General features: G+C 45.0%; 1 protein-coding gene and 1 long non-coding RNA gene across 6 annotated transcripts in view; one reads left to right on the top strand and one right to left on the bottom strand.

The window, feature by feature from the left end:
* The window catches only part of LOC129524213 (uncharacterized), a 40,389-nt gene extending 33,195 nt beyond the window's left edge, over positions 1-7,194 (bottom strand). Inside the window, exons 1-3 of the long non-coding RNA XR_008667945.2 lie at positions 7,083-7,194; positions 5,743-5,865; positions 380-482 (exon numbers count right to left, since the gene is read on the bottom strand). This is a non-coding gene — a long non-coding RNA (uncharacterized lncRNA). The remainder of the gene's footprint in view (positions 1-379; positions 483-5,742; positions 5,866-7,082) is intronic.
* The window catches only part of INTS10 (integrator complex subunit 10), a 34,958-nt gene continuing 29,890 nt past the window's right edge, over positions 7,067-12,134 (top strand). For 3 of the 5 annotated variants that reach the window (XM_019032650.4, XM_019032652.4, XM_019032651.4), the window contains exons 1-4: positions 7,074-7,589; positions 8,196-8,263; positions 9,492-9,595; positions 10,298-10,437. In XM_019032650.4, coding sequence (XP_018888195.1) covers positions 7,461-7,589; positions 8,196-8,263; positions 9,492-9,595; positions 10,298-10,437 — 441 coding nt within the window. In that variant the 5' untranslated portion in view covers positions 7,074-7,460. Of the gene's footprint in view, positions 7,590-8,195; positions 8,395-9,491; positions 9,596-10,297; positions 10,438-12,134 lie in introns of those variants that run through there. The other 2 variants (XM_019032653.4, XM_019032654.4) reach the window with 2 other exon arrangements.

Below are 12,134 nucleotides of genomic sequence, written 5' to 3' on the forward strand. Positions count from 1 at the left end.
CAGGGACGCTGTTTGGAGCCTCTGATATGGCTAACAGAAGAATCACAGTGCAAACCCAAACCACGCCCATTTGAACACCAGAACCTAGACTGTTATTGGAGCCTGGTAGAGACTGAACCCCTGATCACAGACTATCAACTGACATGTGATCTCAGCTGCCCATAATGAATTTGATATTATCTAAATATCATTTATGACCCCACCATGAAGTTGGAACTGTACTTCCGACTATGCTATAGTACTAGCATTCTATTACTTAGTGGAAATACAATATTTATGAAAGGGCCTCAGCAGGTCTGAAAAGCATAAGATTTCATCAACATGGCTCAGAATGCCATGTGGCTACATCTACTGCCTCGCCACCCTTCCCTGAACTCACATCTTAGCCTCTTGGGAGCACCTGGTATAGAGAAGGCTGTGCATGGTATGTGGTCATCGGGAGGCAGGCAGCCTCTGAACGACAGCCATCTTCAGTGGTAACCCTAAAACACAATGAAGAGAAATATTTCCAGTAGGTAGGACTTTGGGCAGTTCATCTGGGTGGTCCACTGTGGAAAGACATCCTGAAGTATGGCTCTCCATTGGCAAGGGCAGTGGCTGACAGACTTGTCTGACAGGTCAGGGATGTCAAAAGAACAAAATTGCAATACTGGTGTCAAAGTGGTCTAGGAGAGGAGTATGTGGAGTCTTAGAATGGGCACAAAGAGTGAAAACAGCCGCATTCTCTGTAAAAGCCCCCCAGAGGACATCTGTAGCAAAGAAGCATCTCATTAATCAGGTGGAAACAGGATGACTCATCCTGTGATGTCAGTCTCTTTCACCAGCCATTTCGGGTTTGCTCAGTGGATCCATGGAAAGAATAGCCATGGCACCAGGGATGCTATGTATGGGCTCAGCATGACTTACTTTCACCAAGGATGACATGTCTAAAACTACTATTGAGTGCCCAGTCAATGGAAGAAGCCAGAACAAGACCCTCAATATGGCACCATTCCCCAGAAGGAATGGATAGTCACTTGGTGGAAAGCTGATGACACTAGACCTTTTCCATCACGGAGGAGGCAGTGATTTGTCCTCATGGGAATTCATACTATTACAGATTCAGATAATTCTCCATCACACTTCTGCCTGTTCCACCACCACTCATCCATGTACAGAACACCTTATTCATTACCACTGTGTCTTAATATGTTTTCTGTTCATCATTACCTTGTGACTTAGTTTGTTTTCTGTTGCTTATAACAGAATACCAGAAACTGGGTAATTTATAATGAACTTTATTGCTTACAGTTCTGGAGACTGGGAAGTCTGTGGTTGAGGGGGCACCTCTGGAAAGAGCCTGCTTGCTGCTGGAGACTCCCTAAAGGGTCCCAAGGCAGTGCAGGGCATCGCATGGTGAGGAGGCTGAGCATGGTAGCTTGAATCTCTCTGCCTCTTTTTATAAAGCCACCAGTTCAATTCCCATGATAACCCATTAATCCATTAACCAATAAATCCATGAATGGATGTGTCCATTCATAACGGCAGAGCCCTCATGTTCCAGTCACCTCTGATAGGTCTCATCTCTCAACACTGCCTAATTGAGAGCTCAGTTTCACCATGAGATTTGGAGGAGACATTCAAACCATAGCCCATTGTATCCCACACAATATCACTTCAGACCTAAGAACTCATTTTATGGCAAAAGAAATATAGCAAAGGGAACAGACTCAAGGAATTCCTTGGTCTTACCCTGTTCCCATCACCCAGAAGTAACTGGCCTGAGAGAATGGTGGGATATGGTCTCCTGGAGGCTTAATTATGGTGTCAGCTAAGTCATATCCTTTGAGGTTGGGTACCATCCTACGGAGAAGTACATGCTTTAAATCAACCAAAGGTGGAAGGAGCTAGTAGCCTCTCAAAATATACTAATAACCCACTAACAGAATGTTCCCCAATCTTGTGCTCTGAGGACTTGGAAGAAGCTCTAATTCCTAAGGGAGGAGGGTTTCCACAGGAAACATAGTCCTGGTTCTATTGAATTGGAAGTGAAACTGCCTCCTGAGCATCTGGGCTTCCTTTTGTTTGTTTGTTTCTTTGTTTGAGATGAAGTCTTGCTCTGTTGCCCAGCCTGGAGTGCAGTGGTATCATCTTGGCTCACTGCAACCTGGCTCACTTCCCAGGTTCAAGCGAATCTCTTGCCTCAGCCTCCTGAGTAGCTGGGACTACAGGTGTGTGCCACCATGCCCGGCTAATTTTTTTGTATTTTTAGTAGAGATGGGATTTCACCGTGTTAGCCAGGATGGTCTTGATCTCCTGACCTCATGATCTGCCTGCCTTAGCCTCCCAAAGTGCTGGGATTACAGGCGTGAGCCATCGTGCCCGGCCCTGGGCTTCTTATACTATGGAACTAACAGGTGCAAAAGAAAGGGGTTACTTTATTGGTCAGACAATCAATCCTGATAACTAAGGGGAAATAGTTGCTGTTACATGAGCGATGCAGCAGGGGCTATATCTGGAACAGAGAGGATTCATGGAAGCACCTCATGTCCGTCCAGCAATAACTATCGTCTCTGGGCATCCTAGAAGTGCCTGAGACAGGGATCTGGGAGCACATGATTTATTGAGAAAGTGCTCATCAAGAAAAACCTACAAAGTGAGGAAGAAGGGTACAGAAGAGGAAAGAGCTCAGCATGCGTGTGGTCTCAGGCAGATCCAGCCTTGGCCCCATCCACCAGGGAGGGCTTTGAAATACAAATTATGTCACACATTTGCCCCCTTTGAAGCAGGGTCACTAACCTTTTTACTATGTATCACCCCCTTGGGAGTGGCTAACTCGTCCAGGAAGCTAAGGGCAATTCTCTACGGAAGGGAGCAGTTCTGAGCAGTTAGCAGCCAATACTGACAGCAGTAGGGAGTAGATGTACTGCCTGGCAAAGGCGATCTGAGCAGGGCACACAATGTCTACTATAATCAATGGGAAACAGCAGTAATCCAACACAAACACATACTCTACTGGAAGGTACCAGGAGAAATAGACAGAAACTACAGAGTGGAGATAACTGATAACAGATTCCCTAAGGAAGCCAAGGGTATGGGATTAGAAGCACAGGTGAGGATTTTGGCCTTGAACAAAAGGGACTCTTTATCCCTTGAAACTAGACAGAATGAAATTTGTATAAAATTAAAGGCTTTATGTACATTTGTAGGGAAGGGCCAAGACATTTAAAATTCATCTAAATTTTATTGCTAGCCTACTATCAATAAGTGTCAGGCATGTTTTAGGGGCTGGGAAAGCCACAGCATAAAAGACAGGTCAGGTCCATTTCCTGATGGAGCTTACTGTCTGGTAAACCATCAGTAATGAAACAGCATAAGGACTGGGGGAACAGGGGAGGTAGGGGCAGAATAGGTTTCCCTGAGAAGTGTTATCTGAAATTCAATTAGCCCAATGAGGCCGGCAGGGGGCAGTGTTCTAGGCAGGACAGAGGTGATATTAGCGAATAGTACACATTAATGTGTGGAAACGACAAAGAACATACTACATTGAAGAACTGAAAGAATTTCTGGGTGGAGGGTCCTAGCAAATGATGGGGCAGAGAGCTAGCTGCAAACCCCATGGAAGCACAATTATAAACCATCAAAGGGTTTTTAAGAATACATATACAGGCCAGGCGTGTTAGCTCATGCCTGTAATCCCAGCACTTCGGGAGGCTGAGGTGAGCGCATCACTTGAGGTCAGCAGTTCCAGAGCAGCCTGTCCATCATGGTGAAACTCTGTCTCTACTAAAATTCAAAAATTAGCCCGGTGTGTTGGCACAAGCCTGTAGTCCCAGATACTCGGGAGGTTGAGCCAGAAGAATCACTTGAGCCTGGGAGGCAGAGGTTGCAGCAAGCTGAGGTCATGCCACTGCACTCCAGCCTGGGCGACAGAGCAAGACTCCCTCTCAAAAAAAAAAAAAAAAGAATACTTATCTGGGCCCATTGTGCTGGCTCATACCTGTAATCCCATCACTTTGGGAGGCCTATGCAGGAGGATTGCTTGAGCTTAGGAGTTCAAGACCAACCTAGGCAATATTGTAAGACCCTATTGCTACAAAAAATTTAAAAATTAGCCAAGTGTGGTGGCACACGCCTGTAGTCCCAGCTACTTGGGAGGCTAAGCTGGGAGGATTGCTTGGGCCTGGAGGTTGAAGCTGCAGTGAGCCATGATCGTGCCACTGCACTCCAGCCTGAGTGACAGAGAAAGACACTGTTTAAAAACAACACAATGCAAAACAAAACAAAAACACATATATGATCAGATGTACAGTCTTGAAAGATAAATAGGGCTGTGGTATTCAAACTTGGAGTTTAAGGGCCAGGTGCGGTGGGTCATATCCGTAATGCCAGCAGTCTGGGATGCTGAGGAGGGTGGATGGCTTGAGGCCAGGAGTTTGAGACCAGCCTGGCCAACATGGCGGAAACTTGTCTGTACTAAAAACACAATAATTAGCTGTGCGTGGTGGCTTGCGCCTGTAATCTCAGCTACTCGGTAGGCTGAGGCACAAGAATGACTTGAAATGAGGATGAGGAGGTTGCAGTGAGCTGAGACTGCGCCACAGCACTCCAGCCTGGACGAGAGAGCAAGACTCTGTCTCAAAAAAAAAAAAAAAAAATAGTGGATACAGTGGCAGGATAAGAACGCAAAGACATGAACATATTGAATGTCTGAGCACAGGGTTTAGCATGAGTGGGAGAGGAATAAGCCCAAAGGGTGGCAGATGCACTTAGGGGAAAATGTAGGTGTCAAGGGGATAGAGGCCCATGAAGGTAAAATCAGGGAGAAGGGAAAGGAGGAAATTATTAAAAAGAACCAAGGAGACAGTTGAGGGCAGGGAAGTTAAGAGGTTATGTGAGGAAACTTGGAGTTTGAAGATTTTGAAGTGGAAGGGGAAAAGCAATGTACAGTTTAATTCAGATCACTGAACTGAGCTCACAGAAATTGAAGCCGGGTGCTGGATGCAGGGCATTTTACGTGACTTAGAAGTTGTCAAGGGCCGGTGTGGTGGTTCACACCTGTAATCCCAGCACTTTGGAAGGCCGAGGTGGGTGGATCACGAGGTCAGCAGTTCAAGACCAGCCTGATCAACATGGTGAAACCCCGTCTCTACTGAAAATACAAAAAAAAAATTAACTGGGCATGGTGGCTGGCGTCTGTAATCTCAGTGACTTGGGATGCTGAGGCAGTAGAATCACTCGAAACCGGAAGGCAGAGGTTGCAGTGAGCTGAGACTGTGCCACTGCACTCTAGCCTGGACAATAAGAGCAAAACTCATCTTTAAAAAAAAAAAAAAAAAAAAGTTGTCATGGAGAAGAACATGAGCTAGGCACCTCAAGTCTTCAGTGAGTCAAGATCACCGCAAGGAGGCCAAAAGATGTAAATTCACTTGGTGTGTTACCTCCCTTCTGTACTTTGAGATGCCAGCATAACACTGTAGGAGAAATGTTTAGCTGGGGACCATTCAAAATCAAGAAGCTGACTAAAAATAACCACAAACCTTACGTTGTATTCTGGCAAAAAGTCTAGAGGCCCTCTCAAGGTTGGCATCTAAAATACATACAGAGGCTGGGCGCAATAGCTCACGCCTGTAATCCAAGCACTTTGGGAGGCTGAAGCAGGAGGATCACTTCAGCCCAGGAGTTCAAGACCTGCCTGGGCAATATAGGGAGACACTGTCTCTACAAAAAATTTAAAAATTAGCCAGATGTGGTGGCACACACCTGTAGTCCCAGCTACTCCAGAGGCTGAGACAGGAGGATGGCTTGAGCCTGGGAGGTCAAGGCTGCAGTGATCCACGATCGAGCTGCTGCACTCAGTGGCAGTCTGGATTTCAGAGCAAGACTCTGTCTCAAAAACACACAAACAAACAAAAACAGAATTTCCTTATTTAGCCTCTAAATTTAAAATCTTAATTTACAATTGTTATTCCACAGAACACTAGGCTTAGGAACAAGTGTGGAGTTGTTTTTTTATTTTTGGTAAAGACCAAAACCAGAAAGTTTAATGACCAAATCAGTCATTTTTACCATTTGAAAATTCTTACACTTCATATATTAACGTCAATGAAATAATTTTAACAATTCAAGCTAGCAATCTGCTTTTATGCTCTACACTTTATAAGATAAAAATTATCCTACTCTGTTTAAATCCAATTTTCTACCATCTTCTATTCTACAAACCCATAATAATTGTATCACTGAGTAATCCTGGCCCATAAAGTAATCATAAAGTTATGCTGTTCTGTGCATAATTAGGAGATATTAAACAGTGCTTTGAAGCCCAGCGCGGTGGCTCATGCCTGTAATTTCAGCACTTTGGGAGGCGAAGGAGGGCGGAACACCTGGGGTCGGGAGTTCCAGACCAGCCTGGCCAACATGGTGAAACCCCGTCTCTACTAAAAATACAAAAATTGGCCGGGCTTGCGCGTCGTGGCGGACGCCTGTAATCCCAGCTACTCGAGAGGCGGAGGCAGGAGAATCTCTTAGATGGAGAATCTCCTAGATGTTTTTCATCTCTTAGATGGAAAACAAATCTGGAGTTTTGGTGAAAAGGACATTGATTGTGGCTGGAGGAGATAATTATAATAATAGCGTAGTTATCTTTCTGTGGGTTTCACGTCCAGAACATTTAAAACATATAAAACCCTTGCTGGGTCAGGGTTTTAGTCATCTTTGCAGCTCCCACGGACGGCATCCACCAAAGCGCTTTCCAAGTACTTCATTGCTCAATAAACGTTTGTTGGAGAAACCGGTGCATTAAGGTGAAATAATAAAACGTGGACGGATTTCGGAAAGGGAAGGAACCCCGGAGCTCACGCTTTGCACGATCACCCCCACCAGCCCCAGGAGTTTTCGCGTAAATCGAAGCCCGGGGAGTAAGTCGCAGGCAGCGGCCCCCGGGGAAGGTGTTTCAGGCCGGCCCGGGTGGAGAGTGCTTCCCGCCGCCTCCCCGACCCTCTGCTGTTCCTCTCAAACTTCTTCCCAGCCTTCCACGCCGTGGGGACGCCCAGGGACCGCCCATTCCCCGCCCCCGCCTCCGCCCCCGACAAACTGAGCAATACCCAGAGAGGATGGAAATGGCGAAGTGGCCTGGCGCCTGCCCGCTCGCGCGCATGCTCCCTGACTTCACCAGGGTCACGCTGCAGCCCGCAGGAATGAAAATCCACTTCTCCGCATTTTGGAGGTGACCTGGAAGCGGTTCAACTGCTCTGGCTTCTCAGAAGAGGAGGGGACCGGGCGGTAACGAGGAGCCAAGGGGAGGAGACTGCTCGCAAAACCCGGAAAAGCTTTCCCGATCCACGCTGCCAGCCTCCGTGCGCCTCCAGACATGCGCAGTAGCCTCCCCCGCGGTGGCGGCGGCGGTGGCGGCCGTGGCGGCTGAGAGTCCAGAGCTGGACGTTCCGGCCGCTTCGGGCTGGCGGCTGGAGAGCGCTCGGGTCATGTCTGCCCAGGGGGACTGCGAGTTCCTGGTGCAGCGAGCCCGGGAGTTGGTGCCGCAGGACCTGTGGGCAGCCAAGGCGTGGCTGATCACGGCCCGCAGCCTCTACCCGGCAGACTTTAACATCCAGGTGAGGTCCCCGCTGTGCATGCGGCCGCTCTGCGTAGAGGTGCGCGCTCCCGTCGCCCGGGCTGCCCTGGCCCAGAGCTGCGCCTGCCTGGGGGCTGCCGCCTCCTGCCCGGCCCCCTGCTTTCTCCTCTCCCACTCCCTCCTCTACTCCCCTCCCATCCTACACCTTGCTCCTACACCTTTCACCCGCCTTGCTCCTACACCTTCCAGGAGCCCTCTCCCCAGCACTTGAGAGACGGCCGATCCCGCTTGAGGTCGGGTGTGCTTAGGTCCCTGGGGCTCAGCGTGCCATCTGGCCTAGACAGCACATGATCGCCACTAGCAAAAGGCCATTCGCTCCTTCATTCATCATAATGGCAGCAGTTTGTTCAGGGCCTGCGACTTTGGAAATATCTTACTTAATCCTGGGAGCGTGAGATTGCAAGTGAACCCCAGGGTCACACTCTAAGCCCAATGGCAAGTCTGCCATGTATGTGGCGCTGTGTCACCAGGCGGAGCTTCACTCTCAGGCCCTCCCTTCCTGCGGGAGGGCCAACGAGCGATGCTGGATGAGCTGGGAGCCTTCTGTGCAGGGGTGAGTGACCAGGGTGCCTGATGTGTGTTGCAGTATGAGATGTACACCATCGAGCGGAATGCAGAGCGGACCGCCACCGCCGGGAGGCTGCTGTACGACATGTGAGTGGGACGCTTGACATCACTTTTACTGCACTGAATCTCTCCATGAGGTTTTGTTTCTCTCTGCAGAAGTGGGAGTTGGGGGAAGATCTTCAAGTTCATCTATATCTTCGATACCTAAAGCAAACCTAGTAAGGAGTCCAGGCCTGCCATAAATTGCTGACATGGCTTTTGCAGAAGAGTTTAATTATTATTCTTATGTTTTATCCTTGTTAAAACTTCTGTTTCATAATTTATTCTAGAAATAATATGTGCTCATTACAAAAATTCAAACACTACTTGTTATAGAGAACAAAAAGTGAAAGGGCATCCTAAACTCAACCAGAGTTAAGTTTTGTAGGCAGTGTATCTATACATGTATACATAATACATAAATAAGGTTTTGGGGGGAAGGGGTTACAAAAGTGAGAAGACCATACTACCTTTGCCCTGCAGCATGTTTCCTTTACTCACTCTCATGGACCCCTTCCCGTATCAGTATGTAGAGATCCACTTCATTCCTTTTCATGCCTGTGTAGTATTTCGTAGCCACTCTCTTCTTGGTAGACATTTAAATAGATAGTTTTAAATTATTTGAAATTGTATTCAGTGTGTCAACAATTTTGTAGTCATATTTTGGTGGTTTTCTGTGGAATAGATTCTAAGACATTTTCATAGTCAAAGTTTATGCGCATTTGAAAATTTGATAACGCTATGAAATTACTCTCCAAAATGTGCGATCCCAGTCTACATTACCACCAATGGTGTATAAAGAGTGTGTTTTCCCATGCCCTTCCCAACACTGGATATTATTAGTCTCTTTTTAGTTCTTGTCACTGTGATAGGAGAAAATGGTATCTTGCTATCTTAAAAAAAAATTTGTACTAATACTGTTAATAAGATTCAGTATTGTTTCAACTGTTCTCTTTGGCTGTGTGTATTCTGTGATTTGCCTTTGCCTATTTTTTCTTTCAAATAGTTTGTTTTATTCTTGTTGACTTTTAGAAGTTCTTTCTATATTAAGGTTACTTGTCTTTTCACCTGTAAAACCCACTAAAGACTTATGTGAGTACTCTCATTTTTATAAATCAAGTAATTCTTATCTTTACATTTTTATTTTGGTTTGTTTTGGCACGTCTAAGCATTCACTTGGAATAAAGGAAACTTTTTCACCAAATGCTAACATTTTTTCTTTTGGATACTGTATAGACTTTGACGTTTTAATTTAATGTATTTATTTTAAAAATAGGTTTGTGAATTTCCCAGACCAGCCGGTGGTGTGGAGAGAAATCAGCATTATTACATCAGCATTAAGGAACGATTCACAGGACAAACAAACCCAATTTTTAAGAAGTAAGAATAATAGTGTATAAGTTACCATTTCGGGAATACCAAATCATATATAGTAATTTCACACACAAAAAAGTCACACCTGGGGTATTGGTAACCATATGCATGTTTTATTCTTGGCAACCAAAGCCTATAATAATGTCACTCGGTTCCTTGACTTGCTTAGAACCCTTTAAGCTTCTTTAAAGTATATGGATTTATCAGTGAGACGAGGAATTAATTGTATATATTTTTAACAGGTTTTACAGTAACCAGATAGCAGCTATAGATTAACCAGCTCTCCACAAAACAGGAGAGAAGCTTTTAGTAATTTAGAAGCTTTCTCTTTAAACTTCTGTATGTTGCTGTAATCAATCAAAGATTTCAAATTCCAGATAAAATAGCAAGTAGATGCATAGGTCATTTGAACTTCAACAAGCACATGCTCTCTATCTCAACCTGCAACAGGCATTCTCGTGACCATTCACATACATCATTGTTTTCTGAATTTGATCAGTCTTCCAAATATTTTACCATTATTCAGCAAACATCCTGTGCCAGATACTATTGGCTCCAAAAGGCTGCCAGGTTGTAGGTGAAACTTAACTGCATTGATTTCACATGTAGTGTTTACTGTTCTGTACATGAAAATGCCTTACTCAGCACTGTTGCTGCAGTCTTTTCTGTCCGCAAGAAACTTTTAAAAGTGAAATATGTTTCGTACAGGTTTATTTGAAACTCTTCCTGGTCGGGTCCAGTGTGAAATGTTACTAAAGGTCACGGAACAATGCTTCAACACGTTAGAACGATCAGAAATGTTGCTTCTACTTTTGAGGCGCTTCCCTGAAACGGTGGTGCAGCATGGGGTGAGATTTGATTCTTCCCCTTCTTTTAATATAAAATACAATGGGTCATCAACAGATTCATCGGTATGGTGAGGAGCTACAAAGCAGAAGTTTCTGAAGAGTACTGGTTAAGATTGAACTGAAATAGAAGGTTCTTTGTTAGTAAAGCTAAAAGGACATTCTTTTCACCAAATTTTATAAGTTTCCAGGAGAAGCTGTTTTATCAGGAAAATCACCAAACTCTGACAGTACTGTTTATTGCAATCCATATGGTAAAAAGTAATCTTTTTCCGTTGTATTCTACAATGTGCTTTTGAATTTAGCGTAGAGTTTATAGTCTTAACAGATGGCGTTTTTCCTGTGCTTCTGCCCTATGGAGACTATTTTCATTCTATTCCTGCCCCTTCCCTTCATCTGTAATAATTATCGAGTTCTATTGGCAGGCATAGGAAAGTGCTAGGTATCTCCTATCTTCCTAAATCCCCTGAAGTAAATAGTATTCCACTTTACAGATGACGAAACTGAGCATTTTGTGTTTTAGTAACTTCCCATAGCCAGTGAGGTGTCAGGTTTCAAACCATTCACTCCATTCATTCATACTCTGCGGCTTATTCTTTCCCATGCCATTTTCTGGCATCTGGCCCTGGTTAATCATTTCCATACCTGCTTGTGTTAGTCTCCTAGGGTTGCCATAACAAAGTACTACAAACTGGGTAGCTTAAAACAACAGAAGGACTCTCACAATTCTGGAAGCTAGAAGTCTAAAAGTCAGGTGTTGGCAGAGCCACTTTCCCTCTGAAGGTTCTGGGGAAGAATCTTTCTTTACCTCTCCCTGGCTTCTGATGGCTGTCAGCAATCTTTGGCATTCCCTGGCAGGCAGCTTCATCACTCCTCCAATTTCTGCTCCATTGCCACATGATGTTCTTTCTTTTGTGCCTTTGTCTTTACATGGCCTTTTTTTTGTTGTTTTTTGAGGCAGAGTCTTGCTCCGTTGCCCAGGCAGCAGTGCAGTGGCATGATCTTGGCTCACTGCATCCTCTGCCTCCTGGGTTCTACCAATTCTCATGCCACAGCCTCCTGAGTAGCTGGGATTACAGGTGTGTGTACATGGCCATGTTATAAGGACACTAGTCATTGGATTGAGGGCCTTTCTAATCCACTATGACCTCATCTTAATTAATTATATCTACAAAGATACTTTTTTAAAAAGGTAAGATGTCTATGAGGTCACATTCTGAGGTTCTGCGGGGATATGAATTTGGGGGGGCACTGTTCAGCCCAGCACACTTTCTGGTCATAACTCTGACCTTTCACCTTCCGTGTGATGTAATCTTTCGCACTTTTCCACTCCTGTGGTGCATCCCTGTGTGGTCACAAGGAAGTTGATACCAGCGTCTTGGTGGATTTGGGTAAGGGACCGTCTACTATGCTAAGGCATCGGTAATGGAAATGTAGCCTTAAAACTCTGACCTTTCTGTCCATTCTACACCAGACTGTATGACTGGCTACAACTCAGAACTTATCTTGAATGTAATACGTTTTGTCTATATTGATACATCTTCATGTAGAGAATAACCTTAGTTTCTTTATTTCTTAGAAAATCTCTCTACCCCTGTATTATCATTTGAACTCCAGTTCCATTGCTTCCTTTACATTTCTATAGACATTTTGTTAATTCTTGTTCATCGTTAATTAGAATTTTGCTAATTATGAAGAGA

This window comes from Gorilla gorilla, chromosome 7 (genome assembly GCF_029281585.2).
Source record: "Gorilla gorilla gorilla isolate KB3781 chromosome 7, NHGRI_mGorGor1-v2.1_pri, whole genome shotgun sequence".
NCBI lineage: Eukaryota > Metazoa > Chordata > Mammalia > Primates > Hominidae > Gorilla > Gorilla gorilla.